Below are 23,683 nucleotides of genomic sequence, written 5' to 3'. Positions count from 1 at the left end.
CACCGTGGGTTTACATAGCTTTTTCTGAAAGGTACATCACCTGCGTAAGAACTCTGGGCTACCCTTCCCTTCCCAAAGAAAGCTGAAACCTATGACATGCTGCTAAAACGGAAGCCAAAAGATTTTTGTTGTTCTTCTTCATAGCATCAAATGCCGTTCTCTGAAGGGCCTATCCTTATTCAAGCAGTAAAGGACGTGACATTCTCTTTTCTGCCATACTTAGAAGAAGCAGCGGAGATTAGAGACTGGCAAAAAGGCTGCCTGTTAAAACAAACTCAACTTCAAAAATATCCTATTAACGCCCATGATCGGTGGTGTTACTGCTGGAACACTGAAGAGAAGCGAAGATAGTTCCAATGAACAGGGGGGAGCCTTAAGGTACTTTCATCACAAATATGCTACCTTATGCATAATGCTGACCAGATGTAGAAAAGGTATTTAATGAAGAAAACTGCTTGAGGAAAAAGTAGTATCTTATTATCACCCCAAAAGAGCAGGGACTTACCTTTCCAGTTTTTTTGCTAGGCACCTTCCATTTTTAACTTCCTCCAGATACAGGTCTTTGTACTTTTCCACTTCTGCCTGTGCGGATTCTTTTTGAAAAGTACTGTCTCGCTGGGTATTTTTTATCCTGTCTAATTCACGTTCGAGGTCTCCAATTCTGTGTTCTAGCTGGCTTGTCAGCAAAGCATGACGACTGGCTCTGATTTGTTCTAATCTGTCCTGGGAGGCTGCCTGCATCTGAAGTAGATACACACTTTCAACCACCGCAAAGAAAAAGAGAACTCTCCTCGCCAGTCAATTGCACGTACCCAGTTTCAAGGGCCCAGCTCTATTCAGCGAGGCAACTGTGCCTCCTCACTGCCATCAGCGACCAGGGCAGAACCCTGGAACTACCACACTGAATGATTCTTTTCATTCAGAAAGAACCCCCATCTTAGCACTATTACTCATCAAAGCTACTGATGAAGAAACACTATCTCTGTAGGACAGGGCATAGCATTCCTCAAAGAAATTATGGAGATGCCGCACCCCCAGCCCGCACCCTGCAGCTTTGGTGACTTCTTTTCTGAGCGTTGCCCCTTGTGCAATGACTAAGGAAGATGCGTATGCCTGGCTGTGACAACTCTAAGTTGCAATACCCATTCAAGGATAAACAATGAGAACAAGACCAGTGGACAGTGATACCCCTCCAAGAACTGCAAAATGAAAATCCACACCTTGGGCAAGTTTTTGATTCAGGGCCTGCAGGCACACTGCACGCACATGAAAGCATCTTGCCCAACCATATTCCCTTCTCCCACTGCCCTTCAGGAAAAACAGAAGTACAGCGTAACACATGGAATCAGGCACCACCACCACCCCTAAAAATGACAACCAAAACAGAAGTCTATAACAGACACACATAAGAAATTAACTTACCTGCAAAATCAGGTTGACTTCTTGCAGTTTTTGTCTTATTTCTTGTGCAGCTCGTTCTTCCACCTCTCTTTTGTATTGTTCTATTTGGCTGCGATCCACCATGTTAGTCTCCATATGGTGTTTGAGATTAGCCACCTCTTCTTTCAGCTGGCTTTTGCTCTTCTCCAGTTCTTCATGGTTCCCACGCATGGTGGACAACTCCTCTCGCAAATCATGATTTTGTGCTTCTAGCTGCATGCCTTTTTTAGACTTTATCTCCAGCTGCTGGGAAAGTTCATCAACCTGTACGCAGGAAAGGGGAAAAAAACCAGGGAACTCAGAGGGATCTAAAATTAGTCAAATCTGTGAAAATTGGTAAAGGAGTTGGCCATCAACACTGTATTTACCATCTGCTGATTCAGTGTTAAAACAAAAGTGAAACCAGGCTCTTCTTTTAAAACAAGAACAGCTTTCACATAATTTCTGACAGCATTCCTCAGGTTCCCATCCTTCCTCAGTTCTGCAGTGGGTCACGGACCGAGAGGTACCAAACCAGCGGCATGACACCCGCAGGGCTAGGCTGAAAAGCACTAGGGCTATTCTTCTGTGAGGTGTTCATACGATCATAGGAAATCAAACACACCCATACCCAGTTACATCACAGCCACATTCTGGTTTCATCAGAAAAAAACCATGTGTCACGCTTCAGAGGAATTGTCACATGCTGTCACACGGTCAAAGCTTCGTCACAGAACTGACAAGACAAGAAACGGATACCCTTTCCTTCCATTACGCTAATGGATCTGGAAATAGTGGTTCAGAACACCGCTTTTACAGCAGTGGTGGCAGAAGACAGTCTCTTTAGGTCAAAGCTACGGTTTGTTTTCAAAAGATTTCCAGGAAATATCAGACTTCCCATAGGTCCCAATGGTCAACTACAGCTTCTATCCCCTTCTTTCCCCCCCCAGAAACATCCATTGTCTATACCTATTAACCATAAAACATGATATCCCATCCTCTTTTGTTTTTAAAAAAGTGGGGGAAACCAGCAGAGTCAACACTTGAAAGAGTCTCTAAAACAAGTAGAAACTTTACACTTATTTAAAATTGCCCAAACGTAATTCCATTCCCTGTCATTCAAAATAACTCTTCCAACAGGAACACAAACATGCTGCTAACCTGTGAACTAAAAATGAGCCACTCTCAAGGCAGTTGACTCATTCTACAATATCATCTTCTAAAAAGGAGCATAATTTTGAAACACAGCTACTTTAGCAACAAATCTCAGTAATGAGCGGAGAAGCAGATAAAAGGTTCCATGCTACCAAACAGCCAGAGCAACCTCAAAAGCGTTTCTGGGTCTCCAAGACCAGGAAAGACGGACTGAGTCAGCTACTAGTAAGCAATAAGTTACTGCAGTCATTTTTTCTGCATCACCTCACACTGCATTGTGCCCTGGGAAGCAAAGACACCATTCCGAAAAGCAAACCCCCACCTGCCTCCTGCTCAACTCGTGCCCGAGACAGGCTTCAGGGGGTGACCTTGGGCAAGGCCAACTGCACAGAGCTGTTCCGAGTGATGGTGGCGTTACCCCCCTCTTCCGAGAGGGAATGCATCCGTCGGAGCCCGACGATGCTGCCACGGCCTCAAGCTGCAGCCAGGCCTGCGCTGGGCCTTCACTGCTCTCAGCCCTGACCCTCACCCATGGACGTGACGGCCCAGTAGAACTGCAGACCTGCCCATCCCTATGGACCGGCCTGGTGATCTGCACTCTTGGAGCACTCTGCTTACTGTCCCCAGAACTCTTCTGCTCTTCTTGGTGAGAGCCTGTGGGGCTGATCCCCGGCCTGTGTGGTCACAGACCCTGCCAGCCTTGCTGTGGCTCTTGCTTTGCCCTTCCTCTGCACGACAGCCTGCCCTTGACGTGCCCTCGCAGATACTGCTGTGTACGTAACACTTCCATCTTTACCCTTAAGAACTACATCAGTATCACAGCCGTCTACTACTGTGACCATAGAGGGAACATCAAAAACCAGTCAAATCAATTCAGAAACACAGCCAAGAAAACAAAAGTCAAAATCAACAACATGAAAAGAAGTACGAAGAAAGAACAGAGGTTCCAAAAGAAAAACCACCACCACCAAAATAACCCAAACAAAGCAAAGCTCACCTTTGTTCTTAATCTGTCAGCTTCATTGACCATTTCAGAATACCTGTTCTTCATTTCTGCCTGCAAATTAAGCTGGGACAGTCCCCCTCTCTCCTCATACACCCTTAGTTTCTTCGTAGCTCTGCTCAGCAGCCTCTTCAACCTGCACAGCAAATGAGTCACAAAAACAATGAAGCAAAGGAACAAAACTGGACTTTTTCACATACTCTCATGTAAACAGCACAGACACCGCTTGCTTCATCTTTAACGTGCTTGACACACCAGGAATTACCAGGAAAAACCACTATTCCTGTGCCACATACACTTGGGGAGTCCAGATTTCACCTGAAAAGAGGAATGAAAGACTCCCTTTTTCCCAGGAGAACCGCAGGGCAACCTGCAGCTGCAGTTGTTTTGGCAGCTAGTGAAAACTAGGGGCTGATATACAGAAGTACCTTGCAAGAACTAGCACGAGGCCGGCATCTGCTCACAGTTAGGTACACCTATTTTTACACTAAAGTTTAATAAAACATGACTTCTACGCAGGGATACCTCTTCACCATGCTAAAAAGCCATACCTCTTACAGTCTTTCTGCAGATCGAGGTTTCTTTTCATTTCTTGGTCCAGACGTAGTTCAACTGGGTGTTTCAACTCTACCAGCTGCTTTCCTTCCTTTCTTTCACTCTCGCACTTTCAAAAGAGAAAAGAAAGATGTATCACACACACAGAGCACAGGAAAAATACCTACGTACAGTCTGTGCATCTAGCGTTCTCCACAGAGAAGCTGCCGGACGTCTCTATCCGTTAGCCACGTTCCACAGAATGGCATGGGACAGAATTCCTGAGGATATTCCATCCCTTCAGGTTTCACATCAAACAGACCAATACGTAACTACAGAAACAGATGCCCTCGCTGAAGCAAAGGCCATCCTCTTCTAGACATAACAGGTGGAAAAGATGCTGGAGAACACTTTTGGCAGTGCCTCTGCTCACAGTAGGGATTACGTAGGAATGCACTTCATGGGACAACACTGACCCATCTAAAGCTTTCATGGGATCTCCCACCAACCAGCAGGCAGGGGCTTCTAGAGGAATCTGATCTTTTGGAGTTCTTCAACATTTTATGAACTAAGTAAGAAGAATCACCTTTCCTGATCAAAGCTTAGACTTGGATACCTTTTTTCTGTTCTCTGCTTAGATCTGAGGACTAACATCCCGTTGGCCAAAACCTTCCGCAATTCCGAGAGAAACATAACAAACCAGAACAAATCGGTATTCTTTGGTCCCATGCACATAACATACCAGGTGCACTGTAGAAACAAAATAATTTCAAGAACGGACAAACTTTAAATTGTTCTTTCTAAGCATATCCTTTACCTCTCTTTCTACTTTGTCAGTCTCATATTCGAAGACTTGTTTCCTTAAATCAGTACTCTTGGCATTTAAATCCTTGTTCTGCTCTTCTACGAGATAAATTTGCTTTTCCCTATCAGCTCTGAGTTTGTTCAGAGTATCATTCAACCGGTCCTGCACATCATTCACTACTTCTTCTTTCATGATCCTCTTGCTCTGTGCATCTTCCAGCTGCTGACGCAGGAAGAGGTTTTCACTCTGGAGCTGGGCCAATCGCTCCTGCAAGGACTCCTGTTTTATTACAAGTTCGCTTACTGGATCTTTCTCAAGTTGTTGAGCACGATCACATTCCTTTGCCTGACGCTGGGCTTGACTTAACTCTTTTTGTGTCATTTCTACAAGCAAAGTTTTTTCTCTGAGGGTTTGCTCCAACTGGTGAAGCTCATTTTCTAGCCTATTAGCTTTGCTTTCAGCTTTGCACAGCTGCTGAGACAAGCTCTTGTTGGTTTCTTGCGTGTCGGAGAGGTCATGATGGAGCTTGCCTTGCAAGCGATGCCATTCATCACGTTCTCTGTGAAATCTTTGTTCAGCATCCTTTTCTGATGACCAATGACGTTCAAGTTCTTGAACAGCAGCATTCAGGCGGGAATGAAATGATTTGATTTCTGCCTCTAGTCTGTCTTTACTTTCGTTTGTCTGCTCAAGTTTGGAAGTCAGCACTGCAGATTCTGTCTTTAGGAAGTCCAGCTGCGCATTGTACTGAAGAACCGTTTGTGTTAATGCTTCCTTGTTCAGTTTAAGTTCCTTTTTGAGAGCTTCATTTTTTTCTTTCAAGGTCTCATTTTCCTCTAAAGATTTTCCTTCTTCCTCCTGGTGCTTAAGTCTTACTTGATTGATTTCTAGCCTTAGCACAGCAATCTCATCTTGTAGTAACTGATTCTTGTACAACAGATCCTTTTCTCTCTCAGTGTTGGATTCCTGAATGACAGGGAACATGAATAAAGAGCCAATTGGGAAACGAATCTACAAAAAAAGCTTCAGCAATAAACTGCATTTTAACATTTCTAATACTGAAGCGTGACTTCAAAGATGAAGTTTCAGGCAATAAGCTACTCTGTGAACCCACGCGCATGTACAATGTACGTACACAACGGAAGTGTAACATCTCCTTAAAACCTAAGTGAACATCCCAAACACACAATACCCCCTTAAACCTACAACCAAATAATAAAATTATTTAAAACATCTCAAGTGTAAAGCTTTTAAAATGACAGTGCTTTCTTGTATGTGCATGCCTTTATAATATTGCCTTTAAGGTTGAATTACTTGTGCTACAGATCTGATAAAAACAAGGCTAGAAAGGGTATTTTCCTTCTCAAATGTCTTCTGAACACTTATCCTTTTGTGTTACTGGAAGTTAGCTATAAAACTCAATCACCCCCAGAATGCAATAGTCCTGGATATTTCCTCTTTATTGTATGTGTAACTTTTTTCCACTTGAACACATTCACCCTACATTTATTGGGCAGCACAGCCAGGAACAAACGAGGCTTCCAAGCACTGCACATTCTTAGGAAATTCAGTAAACTCTTTTCAAGATCTTTTTTAATACAGTGTTGATGGTTGCTTTTTCTCCTCCAGTTACTCTAACTCCTACAGAGAGTTGAATTCATTGTTGATATTCGATCATAAAATTTCAGTATGTGGAGGTGGAAAAGAAAGGCATACTTGAAGTAAGTAAGTTCAATAAGGGAATAACTAATTAAAAAAAAAAAGCAATGGAAACACAAACACTGTCAAACAACTTTCTTCCTGGTCAACCTTGACATAGGTAGCTAGGTGTCTCGTTGCTAGAAACCCTAAAAAGTGATAATAAAATGTCTGTGAAATGACAAATAACAGATAGGTTACGAAACGGGGTAAATAGTGTGTTCTATTAGTTTCCGACTTGCACAAGTCATTCAGGTCCATACAGGAGTGATGCTGCTTTCCAGAACTTTTAAAGACATAAGAGAAAACAGGAAAGGTATTTACACAGTTAAGTTCCACTGGTAAGTTGTAAATAATCCGTCAAGAAACACGGAAAGTTATATAAGATTTATGATGACTTTAAAACAAACATGGTGAAATCTGACTTATTAGAAAAAAAAATATCTGCTTACCTCTGAATTTTTTCCTATAGATCTTCTTGTCTCTTCTTCTAGTTCCATTTGTCTCCCAAGGTGGTTGTTCAAAATTCCTTCTTGAAGGGCTCTGGCACTCTTTTCCTGAGAGCGCTGTGTCTGTGTTTCATCATGTTCCTCTTCAACCTACAGTAATACAACTGCTTGCATCTCGAGAAAAATCAGAGCTAGCAATACACCTTCCCACTCTCCCCAGAATACTTGAAAAGATTTTTGATTCCCCACAGCTATGATAATCCACCTATAAAGAATAAATTTTAATTTTCTTCTGAAAATATAAGAAGAAGAAATACAGGATGTTTTGTAGTAATTCAGAAAAAAGTCAGGCTTTGCCCGAAATACAAATGAAACCTAAATTCTGAAAAAGAAAAAAAAGGATTAATAAACTGCAAAGCCAAAAAAAAAAAAAAAGAACAGACCAATTGTGAACCAACTGTTCTCTACTGCCCTCAAAATTTGGCAATAGTTATCCAATGCCTCTTCCATGAACAAAGCCCCTCCTTCTCTAGGCATACTGGAATACAAGTGAAAAGAAGCAGAAAAGAAAGTGTTTAATTCATTATTTAATATACCCGTTTCAAGAGCTTTCTCAGTGTTCTTATCTCCATTTCTAAATTCCTTGAGTGTAACTCAAGTTTCTGTTTCTCCTCCCTTTCTTTACAATATTGATCTTCTTTCCTTTGGAGTTTTTCTCTCACTTTCTCACAGAGCACTTCTACTCTGAGTCTCTTTGCTTCTTCTTGTTTCAAAGAACACCTGGGATTTAACAGAGTATTTGAGAAACAAAAGCACTGATATAAAAGTAGATGTTCCACATGATGAACTTGCAGAGACAACTCAAACCATAAAAAAACTTAAATGTTTCCAGATTCCGTATTTTTACTGTACTTTTCAACTTTTTAAAGAATTCTAACTTCATTCCATTGTCCATGATATCAGTTGTACAAGATACGGAAATAAACCATTGATTGATGTACCAGTTTTCTGTAAGGTTACACAGGGAAATGCACACTAGTGTGTACACTTCTATAATAAAAAAATAAATCCTCTTCATATTAAAGCCATTGTGTTGAAAAAGGAGTTTGTTGTCTCATCGGATCAAAGCATCATAAACTTTTACTATGGTTAATATACATTTTCTTGGTATACTGAGGCTACATATTACGGATTCAGTGACTAGAAGCAATACTGGTGAATCAGCACGCCACTTATCTATGGCAGACCCAACAATTTTTCAGCAAGCCTTCTGTAAGGCTGCCCACAGACAGAACAAGCAGCTTCTATTTACTCCAGAAGGATGTCAGTGTTCAAAACCAGATTCAGAAATGCATGGGGTTTAAGCTGGATACGATTAAAACCAGTTTTAAACCTCAGTGGATCTACCTCTGGGAGAAACTACAGCAATTTCATTTTGAAGCTGATTTATAAGGAAAGCCTTATGGAAGGTCAGCTTCTTTACCAACTGAAACAATCAGCAATGAGCACTGACATGGTAAAAAACGGTCCATGGTGTGCCCACGGTACCCAAACAAGAAAGCAGCTTTGTGTTTGATCCTTATTTTGACTATTTTTTCCCATATACTTGCAATGATGAAGAAAAAAATAAAAACCAAGTACCAACGTAAGGAAAGAACTGCCAATTGAAAGCCTGCTTTAGAAATTCTGCAAAACAAGAATCAACCACCACTAAAATTACTTGAAAGACTGACAGAAACATTTGTATTTGAATGGCGTATATTGCAAGGAAAAAGCTTTACATATAATTTCTAGCGTAATTTCACAAAAAGTGTAACTTTTGAAAGTATAAATTTAACGCTGCTTGGAGAATTCACTTAGAATGAAAATACTACTTCTTTATACTTGACAGATGCTTGAGGATTTTGAACACCTGCTGAAGTCAAACCCAGGCCAAGCTGGGACAGGCCTCGTCTTCCTCGTACTCCCCTCCCCCGCGCTGGGAGGCCCAACTCCCCCAGGCCCAGCTCCCGCAGCCTCCCCTCACAGGGCTGGTGCTCCTGCCCCCGCACCAGCCCGGCATCTCCCTGCCGACCTCACACGGGCTGGGCAAGATCTCCTGGGCTGGGCGGCCAAAAACCGGACCCCGGGCTCGAGACACAGCTCAGCAAGCCCTGAGGAGGGGTGGGCACTCACTGCCCCCAGTGCCCTGGCACTGCTGCCCCCCAGACAGCCCAGGCCGCTGCGGGCCGCCCCAGCTGCCAGCTCACGGTGGCTCCTGCTGAGCTCGCTCTCTGCCTGGGCCGCCTGGCCCTGCTGGGCCAGCTCCCCAGCCACGCCATCCCACCGGGGATCACCACGAGGAGATCTCCCCTCCCAGGCCAGGGCTCTGCAGCTGTCCTTGCTCAACTGCCTACGGTGCCTGCTGGCCACCCCTGTCTGACGTGATGTCAACAGCGATGAGAAACCTCACACCTCCGGGTCTAGCTCAGGAGTGTGGGGAAAGGGGCAATCCCAAACTTGACCTTTCCAACAAACAAACAGGTAAGCAAACAAATGCTCTAAGCTCTGGTTTGACTTGCACTGGGTGGAGTTACCAGAAATCCTAGTATTATAGGCCAACTGAAGCCGCGAGGACAAAATGAAAAAAAAACCCAAAACCCAACCATCTCTCAAATCTCTCTTATAAATCCGATTTCCCCATACACACTCTCTTGTCCTCTTCTCTTGCTAGAAAACAAAGTTAAAACATCATCCAGAACATTGTACATGGAGCTGATATCCGGCCATTTTTCCCCTCTCACATTATGTACTTCATAGCATAACTGGCCCACGGGATTCAAAAAACCCAAACCCAAAAGACTGGAAACTTCTCACCCTGTTGCCCGCACCATCAGAGCCTTTTGGAATAAAACCACTGACAAGATAATACATTATCAGACCACAAGTTTACATACTTAAGGCTTTGGATGTCACTTTTCCATTCTGCTTCTTGGTGAGCCAATATGGATTTCAAATCTTGAGTCTTCTCCGCTCTGAACCGTGACTCCCTCTTTTCATCTTCCAATTCCCTTACTTCGCGTGAGAGAGCTGTATACCGATTTGTCCCACATTCTATTCTCTGTTCATATTCAAGAAGTATGTTTTGCAGTTTCAACAAAATAGCAGAACCTGCTTTGAGATAGAAAAGACACAAAGCTGCACAAATACTGCCCAATGTATAAGCTGTTCAACGCTTTGCTGCATTAGGTGCAGGTGGCAGGTCTCGGTAGTGGGAAGGTCCCTCTGAGAAGCAGCCAGGGGTCGCCCCGTGCTGGACATGGACGGTTTCGATGGACCCACCGCAGGGCACAGCTGAGCCTCTCAGCCGTGCTGGCAGCACCTCAGGAAAAACAAATGCAGGAAAGGGCGAAACGGGCAGAGAAGGGGAAAAGCATGTGAAAACCAGCCCCGCAAACGAACACCCAGGTCAGCGAAGGAGGAGGGAGAGGTGCTGCTCCAGGTGCCAGAGCAGAGATTCCCCTGCAGCCCCGGAGAGAACCATGCTGGAGCAGATACCCACAGCGCAGTGCTGCGGAGGACCCCGTGCCAGAGCAGGCGGATCCTTCCCGAAGGACCTGCGACCCATGGAGGGCCCAGGCTGGAGGAGATTTTCCCCAAAGGACTGCAGCCTGGGGGAGGACTCACACTGGAGCAGGGAAAAGGGACGAGGAAGGAGCAGCAGAGAAACTGCTACGTCCCGACTGCCGACCGCAGCCTCCCCGCGCTGCCTGGGGAGGTGGCAGGGAAGGAGCGCAGCAGAGCTTGAGCAGGGGGGGTGCCGACGTGTCCTTCTCAGGTTTGGGGTCTTTGTTTCTCACTATCCAAATGTATTTTAATCGGTGGAGTCTGTTTTGCCAGTGACAGTCACTGGGAAGTGACAGCCCTGCCTTCACACTGACCCACAAGCTTTTTCGCCCCATTTTGTCAAGGAGGGGCAGTGGCAGCACTGGGGGGGGAGTTTGGCCTTCAGCCAAGGTTAACACTTGCCTAATGAAATTTTAGCATAGTTTAAGAGCCCTAGTAAGTGATGCTTATGTTTATATAATGCCTTGTGCATATATGCAAGCATCTTGATTCCTGTTATACATTTATTTATTTATTATTTTTAAGCAAAGCCATTATTTTGCTGTACTCTTTGTCATTAGCTGTTGAGGGGTGTGCTGGTTGTGGCTGGGATAGTGTTAATTTTCTTCACAGTCGCTGGTACGGGGCCATGTTTTGCAGTTGGGCCGCAAACAGGGTTGGTAGCACGGGGATGTGTTCCTTATGGCCCAGCAGCGCTCACACAGAGCCAAGGCCTTTTCTGCTCCTCACCCCACCCCACCAGCCAGCAGGCTGGGGGTACGCAAGGAGCCGGGCCGGGACACAGCTGGGACAGCTGACCCAAGGGATGTGCCATGCCACGCGGCATCATGCTCAGCATATAAAGCTGGGGGAGGACGAAGGAAGGGAGGGACATCCAGAGTGACGGCACTTTGTCTTCCCAAGTATTTGTTATGCGTGACGGAGCCCTGCTGTCCTGGAGATGGCTGAACACCCGCCTGCCCATGGGACGTGCTGGATGAATTCCTTGCTTTGCTTTGCTTGCGTGCGTGGCTTTTGCTTTTGCTATTAAACTGTCCTCATGCCGACCCATGAGTTTTCTCACTTTTCCCTTTCCGATGCTCTCCCCCACCCCACTGGGGTGGAACAAGTGAGTGGCTGTGTGGTGCTTAGGTGTTTAGGTGTGGCTGGGCTTAAACCACATCAAGGGGATATAAAGAAGAAAAAGCTCTTGCTGACTTTTGATGACCCCATTAGAAGGAGCTGAACTGTACTTTGCAAGAAACTGCTTCTCCAGCTCTGACTAGACAGAGAACCAATGATAACGTAAGGCACATCGGCTGGTAATGCAGGCAACATCTCAGGTTAGGTGACAGTTTCACAGCTTTTGAGGGGGATCTCTAGTCACAAAGAGATACTATATCAAAATATGAAATTAAAATACTTAGGAGTGCCTACAAAGAAATCATGTTTTAAGGGGAACTTGTAACAGCTGAAGACAGAGACTTGAAAACATACCCGTATGAACCACGCTAAGCTCTTCCAACACCAGCATAGTCTCCTTGTAGGCTGAAGCTTCTAACCGGACATCCTCTGAAGTTGGGTCAGATGAGTGAGTTAAACCAGGGCCATCAGTTACTTCCGTTGGTATGCTGACCTACAAAAAATACAGTACTTTCTGTAATTCCACTGTCTAGGATTACAGACCATTACAAATGCAGGAATGATTCATTCTCTCCTTCACAGCCCACAGATTTGTCTCAAATACAATAAAGCTGCATACCAGCAGCAATCCGTACATCTGGTTGATCACTACATAAACACTGCTCCCATCTACGTGATTAAAAGTTGACAGAAACTGTTTATCAAGAACTTAGTTTACAGTACCTTGCTCTTTTCACTCCCAGTTGTTGCTGCAGGTCTAGAAAACAGAAATATATTTCAGTACTGGAATGCTTACATTGCAGTATGAATAATACCTGAAGTTCGTTTGAAAACTTCATTTCAGAAGTGAATTAAATGAAAATCTAGTATAGTAACTTCGCTAGATATAGATCAAGACTGAAACAATTATTGTGTACTATTATGTCTATTGGAAGGCTATTTTTTCCGCAAGATATTAAGCAAATAGTTGAAATAACTCTTCTCTCAGCTTCACACAAAGTGACAGAAATCTTACAGCTACAGACATGGAGCTATACGGTTACGTGCATTCCCTGTTTAACACCAGGGGTTTAGCTCTCTTCAGTACCGAGAATCCTTCTCCTACAGGTCAAAGAACTGTAATTTTGGATTCTCTGGTGTCCTGGGTCTGGCTGGGATGCAGCTTATTTTCTTCACAGCAGCCCACACAGCGCTGTGTGTTAGATTTCTGACCAAAACGGCGTTGATAACACACCAGATTTTTAGCTAGGGCTGAACAGTGTCAACAACTTCTCTTTCTCACTTTGCCACAACCCACACAAGTAAGTTCAGGGTGGGCAAGAAGTCAGGAGGGTACACAGCTGCAAGAGAAAAGGTGGAGCGGGGAGCAGGGCAAAAAATCCCGAGACACCTGCAGTGAAAGAGTGATGTTGCTTTTCTGTAAGTCTCGCCTCACCCTTTTTAAACACATAAAATACTTCTATGCCTGTGCACACACTCATGTAATTAATCAGAATTTGTGCACAGTGACCTTATCATTAACTTGGCCAGCATGCTCAAAGCACTCTAAACAAAAGCAAAGTGTTTGTCAACACAAAGTGCACCAGGTAGTGTGGTCACAAGAAAGAACAAGAATCTTCATATGCATCAGGTTTACAAAAAACCTCAACACACAACAAAAACCCAAACTTGCCTCTAGCTCTTAGGTCAACTTACATCATTAAGTAAGTTTTTGTTTTCAGCATTCCTTATATGCATACCTTCCTTCATCCTCAGATGTTTCACTGGAAGTGCTCTCATCCCGTACTTGACCATGATTGCCACTGGAAGAGCTCATCTGCTGATGAGCCTTCTGCTTTGAAGGCTGCCTTCTACTTTTCTTTGCAACTTTGGCATTCAGGGCCATTTTACTGCATTAAACAGAAAGGGGGAAAAAAAAAAAATCACCAAGTGAGTAGGCTTACAAAAAATATCTCTGTGAAACAGACGTAAGATGATGTCCAGAAACGACTGAGACAAAAAATATCTACTATAAAAACACAGACTTGACTGCAAAGATCGTGGAAGATACCCAAGTACTTAAAACACCTGCCCCTAGGAGTGGGGGGGACACGTGGAATCTGAGCTAGATCCAGGTTAAGCTGGAATACCCGTAATATCCATGTTACAGAAAGCATCTAGAGCAGAGATTCCTTTGAAGGACAGATAGGAAGAAACTCCTGCTTTAGGTTTACATAAAAATACGTGTGCCTTCTTTAGGCTTTTGAGATTGGTTTGGTAATATCATCTTTTCCCCTCTCCCGACAAAGGGCATATTAACTTAATGAAAAGGAAAACACCAACTGCACGGAGATCACTAAAATCACCTAGAAAAGGGAGTAGCAGCAAACCCCAAGTTCCTACTTTTCTTTTCTAGGTGGCCTTTTCCTACAAAAATAACTGCTTTTTCCAGTCTTCAGTTCTGGTTTTGAAGATGCATTTTGCCTCAGTATTGACAAGGAAAACACAGCAATTTGGGTGGGGGGTTTATTTTTTTTCCCCTTTTCTTTTTTGTAGAGCAGGCAATAAATTTGAATATCGTGAGCGTCGTGTTTTCTAAAAAGACATTTTCTTCACTTTTTGAGAAGCAGTGGACTACTCACTATGGCTTTCACCACTGAGGAAACTACTTCAACTACTACAATATTAGAAAACCTAAGACACTTACGTAGTACTACAAATAAGAATTAGAGATTATTTCCTTAGCTTACCATTTCATTGGCATTTTAATCAATTTTGAGCTCTCCTCAGATGAAAAACTCTTTTTGTCTTTTTCTTCTAGAGTGTTTTCATTCTCCATTTTCAAACAGTCATTCTTCCTTACAGTAATCTTTTCTTTCATTTGCCGACTAGTGATGTTGTCTGATGGTATATTTAATTTACCAAGACATTCCTGTTTTGCCACCGCCTGCACTTTTGAAATTCTTCGTTTGCTTTTTTCCTTCTCAACCTATAAAAAGAAAGTTAAGCTTCATGTATTTCTTAGTATTTCTAAAAGACAGAAACACCACATCCAAGACTGATTAATTCAGGGTTTACCCCTGAAACAATATAAAATTAGAGAAGCATTTTCACAAAATTATACTACAAAGCATATTATGTCATTGAAAGTACTTTGAATTCACTCATGATTAAAGATAACAAGAATACAGCCCTTAGAAAGAAAACAATGGCGTCTCTTAAAACATGAGAACAACAAAAAAGGGAAAGCATTACTGATGGACAAAGAGTTAGGAGGACTGCACAATGTCAGTTGGAACACCGCCAGAAAAGAATATCAAGTGGAACTGTACTGGGCTACTGCTCCCTGAACAAGGGGAGGAAAGAAAAAAAAAGATCCCAAACCCACAAACACAAATGGTTTCACAGGAAAGAGGAATTTTAGTGAAAGGCAATGAAGACACACCATGCAGATATCACAGCACATGAATTATTAGTCAAGACCCTGTTCAGAAGCTATTTTCATTCTTTGACTCAGAATCAGAACAGACAGAATTGTATGGATTTCTTTTTAAGGCAATGTAGTGATAACTACTTGCACTGGAACCAAGTGCCACCTACTGTTACACTGGAGCAATAATGCATTCCGTTTTCCAAAAATGGGGAAAAAGACAACTCTCCACTGCTCCCTTTGTTCACCAGTCACCTATTTCCATTAGAACAAAACCCAATTTGTAGGAAGCATCCTCCTTTAATGATGAATAGCTAAAGTGAACAGGACCCTTGATCCAGAGCGAGATTAAAGAATAAAGAGCAGCAGGTGAACTACCTCTTCTGGCAGCTGTACCTTCTCTTTCTCCAAAGCCAGGAATACTATTTGCAGCATTCCTACCTTACCCTTTAATCTTCCCGTATCTTGTTTTAGTTCTTCATCAAGATTCCTTTTCAGCATGACGTATGATTGCTGAGCATTTGCAAAAAGACTTCCCATTTCTGCTTCTCCTGTTTTGTTGATAAAGCAGTCCCTGGGATCATCATCACTAAATCCAGAGTCTTTTCCAAGTTCCCTCTCTGTTACAAAAAGTCCATTTTCACCACGTGGAGAAACTGTCTTATTGTAGGAATAATATTAGAAATGTCATCCAAAAGACTGGGTTTTAAGCTGTATCTCGGGGAGTATTCAGGACCTCCCACTACGTTTCTACTGCTTCCATTTGCTAGAGGCACCTTCGTATCATCCATATTATACGTGCAATCTTCTTCATCTGTACTCCAGGTATCTTCCATGTTTGCATTTCAGTTATCTTGATCAGAAAGGACACCAAGACTCGGATTACAGTTTCCATTTTGGGTACTTTTCCACCTAGCGTAAGTTTAATGTCTCCAAATTCACCTTTACTTTCTAAGCTGTTACTTGATTCTGTTGCATGAGATGAAACAACATGAGAACTCTTCAACTCGGCACTGAAGCCATCTTCTGACATTTCTTCCACAAGGGAAGGAGTTTTCCCAGTTTCATTAATTTCACCAAGTAGCTGCTTTAGTTCTGCTGTAACGTTTTTAAAACTTGTTTTCAATTCCCCCTTCTCATTTTCAACCCACATTCTTGCATCTCTTTCTTTCCAAGGTTTTGGACTTAGAACTGCTTGTCAGCACTGGGCAATTCCTCATTTTCTGCTGTGAAATTTCTGATGTGAAATTTCTGCCTTATCAGTGTGGTTTTCATGTGCTGTTTTTTCTATCAAGTTGATAGTTTCTAAAATATATTTATCCTTAAGTAAACAGGTACAGACAGAAAGATTATCAAGAAAAAAAATATTACAGTTGATCTATGCAACTTCTGTTGCAAACTCATCATATAATAGAAATAAGGCATTTTGAAAGCCATTTTTATAAGAACAATCAAGGGACGCTAAATGAAAGGTTCACTGCATCACCATCTTCTTAACAAGAGAAGGACTCAGAGACAACAGTTTCTTGGGTTAGGTTTGCCTAGGCATTAGGGTTGCTTTTACCTTTTAGCCTGCTGGCTTTCTGTAACTGCCGGCGCTTGTCACAGAGCATGTTTATTTTTCATGGTTTATTGCTGTAATACCGTTTTTCATTAAAACTGCCAACATTTTTCTCACCCACCCTCCTCCCTCCATCGCGCTCTACCGTCTGGCATTGCACAGTCCCCGGCCACCTAAGCTAACCCAACGGGAATGAACATGACAAGCTTTTTACCGTTCACCACACAGAGAACTGGCTAAGGGAGGATTATTTCTTCACCCAAGCTTCAGAAATAATAAATTCCACTCCAAGGTGCAAAGGAAAGGATTTATTAGGGAAACCTGCCTGCTCCTGCCCTCATCCCAGGAATCAGGAACCCAAGCTCGCAGGAAAACCGCACCACGCCTTAACCCTACCCAGCCCCCTCAAGTCCCTGTCCCCACGCTCTGTTTCTGCTTCTGCCCCGTGTCACAGTCCTGCCCACACGCCTCCTCGGCTCGTGCTGCCTTCTGAACAGGGCCTGCAGCCTTGGTGTCCCAGCGGGCTGAGACCGTCACGCTCCTCGCGCTCCTCTCGTCAGCCAGGCCCTGTTCTCCCGCGGCAAAGACCCCTCCGCTCACAAGAGGGAAGGAGCACCTCAGCCAGACACCACCTGTCTCACCCTCCCCCTTCCCAAGCTCACTGGCCAACTACTACCACCTTGCAACAGCCTTAAGTCCTGCGCTTTGCCTCCTAGAATTAGGCACGTCCCTCTCTCGTGATGCCCGGCTGTGGGGTGGAAATCATTTGCTACGCTGTCCCTTCGGGTGTTCCAGAGGACGCCAGACCCCTCTGTGCAGCCCTGCCCCGCACGCCCAACACAAGCAGGACGCCTGCCTTATTCCCCTCTAGGATACCCTCTGAGAAAACCCTTTTCAAACACTTCACGTGGCCAAACAAGAGCGTATTTTGCAGAGGCTGGGGAAGCCTCAGAAAGGTCACCACATTTCAAGGTGCTCTCTTTGATCTTTGTCTTACAAAGAGGAAGACCGGCATGTTTCATCAAACAGATCAGCATATCACAGACAAATCTCCCTCTTCACTTGAATGTGCATTTTGCACAGGCAAAAAAAAACCCCACATGTGGCCGCACATTTGTTTCTCAGCAGTGCACAAGAGGAAAAACACCCCTCAAAATTTAAGCAAACCAACTGAAAACAAATCAGCATAACAGCAAGCATCCGACATAGTGACAAGGATTTTACCCCACCATAAGACGACTGTATCCAACTTTCCTTCAGACTGTAACGCAGCCTTCACCTACAGGACTCTCCCTTCAGCATTATTCAGACTGGTAAGTTTTCTTTACCTTAGTGTATAATACAACTTACTGAATCAGACTGTAATCCAAAAATATTTGGGCTTACATACCTGCACCCCATAATATTCAATGGCATCCTTCACGTTGTCTTTTTCAGCTGATGATGACATATGAAAGGTAGATCCCGAGTTCTCACCTGCAGTGAAAAACCACACATTTTTATAACCAGCATGACTTAATACTACTTATTTACACCTAGAGTGCATCTTGAATCATCCTACTTGTGACAAAAATCTTAACATAAAATAAATCCCCTCAAATTTGTGCACTCCGAGAGAGAAAATTATCATAATACAGATTTAAGATGCATCTGGGTGAATTCCTGTCTTCCAAGGCATTCTACCTTTTAATGTATAAGGGAAATGTGCTGAAAATCACTACACATTGTCACAAAGAGGCCATTCCTGTTTCTTAAACATGCACAACATCTCTCTCTCATACGTAGATATACACCTCTGTATCTCTGACACACTGTGCGCCACACAGTATTCCTCCCGCAATTTCAGTTTCCCTATGTGTTGCGCACAGAAAATCACGAACAACAAAGCCACAGGCTTGAAATCTTGAAGACCCCAGCTTTATTCCTTGCACGACACAAATCTGTCTCTAGACATGGATCTAGACAGAGTATTTCAGTCAAACTGCTGCCCCATCTGTCCCAGAAGACATGGACGGGCCGCTGAATGAAAGACAGGCTTGTGAAATGTGGAGAAATCACCCACGATCCGGATGTTTTTACCGTTGAAAACTGGATTCCATCCTTTCCTCTCTCAGAATTTCTACGTAATACTGGACCGGTCACAAACTCCTCGGAAGCAGTCACTCACTCAGTCTGGGCTCCCCATTCTGGGGTGCCTACCTTGAATCTCTGTTATATCTGAGAACTGGACTCCAGATAGTTCCAGACACAATTTAGAAGCAGCAACTCATTGTATTGTTTGTGTGGAAGGCACACGGAACATTTTGAAGGAACAAGTATTCAGAAAGAAACAAGTCCCAGCAGGTCAAGTGTGGCATCTAAAACCAGAGATGGATTCTTTTCACCTTAATCACTCTGCATCTCCTTTCCTGCTCCATCATCCTATGGCTTCTACCTAATAGCCTTTCAATACACAAAGCTTCGCTGCTGGAGAGGGACACAACATTCTTCCCACAAGAAAAGCGAGCAAGACAGGAAGAACATAGATAAAATCACAAAAATACAAAAGGGTCCGCTATTTATGAGTCACAAGGCCAACCTCACTCTTGGCATTTTCTCCTGTAGGTGACTCCTTTTACAAACTTTCATTGTCTACGTGCTACTCCTAGAAGCCTCTCCACCCAAGTACAGCAGCGGGTGGTCAGTCGGTCAGACAGACGGGGCTGCTCCTACTCTGCTTCCATGAAGGTACGCTTACCACATTTCTTCTGTCACTTCACCAATGTTCACTCAGGTCACAAACAGCAAAAAGCAGGCAGCTTCCTACCATACAATTTGATATGCGCCATCACCCCCATCATGTAACACGGGCACCACAATTTTGCTTAGAAGATAGACTTCAATATTTTGTGGATGCAGGAGAGCTGTGACACCTCTCCGGTCTGCACAACACAGACTGAATAAGCTTTTCTGCTCAACTGTATCTGCCTGAAAACTGGATAAAAGCAGACCTGCGAGCACCCAGAGTTTTGTACTGCCCTTCTAAGGATGCAAGTCACATTCTCTGTTCAGAGTACGTAGGCGTCTTCGTCTTTTGGATTCTGTTTCAGAGTGCAGTCACTTTCAAATTAGGCACCATGCTGCTAGAATGAAAAGCAACCCTAACTCCTGTTCAGCCTTGCCCATCACGGTCAACAGGAAAGATTTCAGCAGCAGCTATTTGAGTCTGATGTCTCCCTTTTGAGGTAAGATTTTGATAACATTGGAGCCCCTAAGAATCCTTTTCCATAGGGTTTAATCAATCTTGACATTTCTGTATGATGGGTACAGAACAAGGAAGAAGCAGGAAAGGTGAAAGGCTACAGTGTTCTTCTACCTGCAAAATTCCAGTTCTCATTGCGTCAGTAACTCTAGTCAGTAATTATTTTTCCAACCACTGGAAAAATAACTCAAAAAACATCAACTAAAAAGCTAAGGACTCCTCCCATTAGCTGTTGCAAGTAAAATTTCTTCTTTTCTTGGAGCAGTAATTCACGAGTCTATTTTCTGTGTTATTGGCTTCTGTCAACACTGTGAAAGAGGATGACTCCTCATCGTCAAGAGTTCTTCACTTTTAGCACAGGGAGAAATTCTGAGTTAAAACACTGGTAGAACCCTACTCCAAGGCTTCTGAAGAGCCCGTCATTCAAAAAAATGTATATAAAAAATTCACAGGGTAAACCAGATTCCAGTATTTTTGCCTGTCATTCCCCCACCTTTTACTCTGTCTGCTCTCTAGCTAGCACTGAAAGATGACTTCTAGTCATCATCGTTCTTTCCACTTAGTCTTTACCTCTCCACTCTATTCTGAGACTTCCCTCTTCATAAATTGTACATAATGTACATAACGACTTTTTGCAGATTACAGTGGACAGCACCTACTTTGCTATACAGAAAACATGAGAACACCGCTATTTTGTTTTGACTCAAAAATAATTTTAAGAATGTATTCCTATGAGTCAGTAGCAAAGTAAATAGAATGGGAAATTCCATCTCTCATTGGATATTTAATTATGCAAGATACTGTACCTGTTCTCCAGATTTATCAAATAAAGTTGTCACGGATGGCATTCAAGCCCTTTAGAGTCAGAAATATTTGTGCTGCAGGAATCAGGATGCTTTGCTGAAGCAATCTAAATTGCTTAAACCGAAATCCCAACATAAAATGTTTGAAAGAAAGAAATTTTTACATCTACTTCTTAGCACCTGACCTTCAAGATAACATATGGGTAAAAACCAGCATGACGCAAATGAATAAAGCCACACAGGAAAAACAGCTGACATGAAACGAGCCATGAAAAGGCAACCTTTCCTTTCTGTGTTTGTAAAATTGTAACGTACTGGTCCATTATGGGGCTACACTCCACATTACTGTGGAATACAGACATAACCAAAACTCACGTTTTAACTGAACAACCTCTAACAATATCTGTGTGTCTTACCAGAACACCGTCAGTGCAAAATAAAGGGCAAAAGGGGACCTGTTGCTTACCCATTGCAAACACATGAAAGGGAGAAGAGCGAGAGGAGAAGGAGGGACATACTTCTAGAGAGAAGCTGCACCTCTATTATTGTCAAAAGATCAACAATCCTTTTTTTCTTTCTTCCCCTAAAGCGAAGATGCCAAAGAACTTGGAACTATTTGTATTCTATACTTAGAAGTTACAAGTCCACTTACTTGTCTACATATCTGTTCACCTCTCTCTGGTTTATATTGTCAATAGCCAATTGTAGAAACTCTAAAACCTGAGTGGCAAATTGTTTCTCATCTGATTAACAAGTGTGATTAATACAAAATCCAACACAAATCATCAAATATGCAAATTGATAAACATGAGAACAAAGACATTAAAAACCCATTCAGGTTACATATCCTCTCTCCAATACATAGCCGACCAGCTAGCCGCTTCAACTTTGGCCTTGTTTCCGAAGAAAAGAGAATTCCTGAAACACGCTGACACTCATTTCCTCCCGTCTTGTCTCTCTTCCTCACTTCCTTCCCCTGCCTCTGAGCCTGCTGGTCATTTTCCATGAAACAAGAGAGGGAAGCCTCGGAGGAACGTGTTTGTACATGATTCAAAACAACTGCCAGGCAGGTAGAGAAAAGCCAGGCAAGTAATAATTCCTGCAAACTACAGCTACGGCACGAGCCCAAGAATTACCCTTTGTGGCTCACCTGCAGCTCCTGGACAGCCTAGCCTACAGATCCCTAGCCTGGAATCAGCCACAGCACATGCTCAGAGACCCAGGAAAGGCAGGAAGGGGGGGGTTGAGAAACTGAAAGAGAAGCAAACTTCAGGACTGCCTGAAAAGGGGAAATGACAGCAAGTACGGTGTAGGAAGCGTACATCATGGAAGGGTATGGACAGTGCGAAAAAGCAGACGAGAGGAGGGAGCAAACACATACACCGAGGTATATTTCAGTAGACCACCTGCTCCCGGGATGCCTTGCTAGAGCCATTAATTTAATATTAGAAAGAAAATTGCAAGTACAAAGTGTCTGTCCATAAAAGAACACTACAAAGAGATTGTTATGAATACCTTCAACATCTTCTGCATCTCCTAAGCCGAATTCCTCCAAAAGATCTGCAAAACAAATCAGATGCCTTAATAAATACTCCTGTCTAGAAAGATTACGAAGCTAAACCCAGAACCACATGAAGTGAACATTACCTGATTTCTGTTGCTTTTTGTTAGGAGAGGTTTCACTCCTTTCCAAAACAGATTCAGGGGCCTTCAGCTATGAAAGACAATCCAATGACAAAAAAAAAAAAAAAAAAAAAAAAAATTCACACTTAAAGTAACTCTATAATATTTAATGAGCAGAACAAGTAGTCAGTCTGACATGAACAAATACTTACCTGGGAATTGTTGGGTTTCTCCAAAAAGCCTGGAAGTGAAAAATGTTTCAGAAAGTGTTATTTTATTCAATTTTTATTTAATGTATAAACTTTTTACTCCATGCAACATCAGTAGTTTCTACAACTAAGTATTAGTTGCAAGCATTATTTCATCGAGACTGCGATACTTAACACTCAATTTACCTTATCCTCCAGCATTGGTATCGGTATACAAGAAAGGGACAGTGCATGCTTCCCATCATGCACCTTGGATTTAAGAAATAATACTCACAGAACTAGGACAATCCATAGGAAGCAATAAGGATTTGCTTGTTAACAAAACAAGATCAAAATACTTATTTGGAGGAGCTGAATCCTGCTTTCTACAAAGATTATTTCAAAAGCCAAAGCTGGTCTGCTGTAATGAATTATCATAAAAGAACACTACGAATTATATAAAATAACAGCTCTATGACCGTGATGTTGAGGGATATTTTCCTTTCCATCGATAGGACAGAGAAAACATGGGTGCAGACATAGAAATCTCATACACATCATTCAATGAGGAAGAATCAAACTAGTTCTTATCAGGTTGTTCTGGTTCAGCTTGCAAGAAAAGAAAAAGCCCAAATGACAATTGGTTGTAATCTGCATTTATAGCACAGTTCCAAATAGTTTCATTTTTTTTAAGATTCTTTTCCAACATTAAATCACTTACAAACCCACACAATCTACTGGCCCACCTATATTTTTCAGGTCCTCTGCTTTAGCCATCTTACAGTTTGAGTCCTCTCATGAAAGAAGTGTATGGAACGTTATTAAGAATGGCTCCATAGCAAAACTTTTGTATTTAAAAAAATAATTAAAAAACAAACAGCATTTGATTTCAGGAAACTTGGTGGTCTAGCAGTATGGAAATACCTTAGCAAGATTATCATAATCACCTTTTATCCCCTTTTTACACTGATTTTAAACTCATCTTAGTAGATTCATACAAAGCAGACTTTCATGACAACTACTCGACAAGTAGATTTACAAACTCCCAGGAGCTTTTAAAGTTTTGC

The 23,683-nt window shown here is 42.8% G+C and overlaps 1 protein-coding gene across 7 annotated transcripts in view; it reads right to left on the bottom strand.

The window, feature by feature from the left end:
- The window catches only part of LOC106631054 (ankyrin repeat domain-containing protein 26-like), a 185,602-nt gene that overhangs the window by 8,775 nt on the left and 153,144 nt on the right, over positions 1-23,683 (bottom strand). For 3 of the 7 annotated variants that reach the window (XR_008730123.1, XM_055698221.1, XM_055698224.1), the window contains 7 exons: positions 7,660-7,843; positions 7,067-7,213; positions 4,929-5,882; positions 4,129-4,241; positions 3,572-3,713; positions 1,423-1,704; positions 506-741 (listed from right to left, as the gene is read on the bottom strand). Coding sequence is in view for 6 of the 7 variants with exons in the window: in XM_055698221.1 (XP_055554196.1) it covers positions 506-741; positions 1,423-1,704; positions 3,572-3,713; positions 4,129-4,241; positions 4,929-5,882; positions 7,067-7,213; positions 7,660-7,843 (2,058 nt within the window). In the remaining variant the exon portion in view is untranslated. Of the gene's footprint in view, positions 1-505; positions 742-1,422; positions 1,705-3,571; positions 3,714-4,128; positions 4,242-4,928; positions 5,883-7,066; positions 7,214-7,659; positions 7,844-13,530; positions 13,681-14,520; positions 14,760-18,151; positions 18,243-22,320; positions 22,366-22,452; positions 22,520-22,640; positions 22,670-23,683 lie in introns of those variants that run through there. The other 4 variants (XM_055698223.1, XM_055698222.1, XM_055698225.1 and 1 more) reach the window with 3 other exon arrangements.

The sequence above is a fragment of the Falco cherrug genome, chromosome W (assembly GCF_023634085.1).
Source record: "Falco cherrug isolate bFalChe1 chromosome W, bFalChe1.pri, whole genome shotgun sequence".
NCBI lineage: Eukaryota > Metazoa > Chordata > Aves > Falconiformes > Falconidae > Falco > Falco cherrug.
This window is presented reverse-complemented; position numbering and strand designations above follow the sequence as displayed.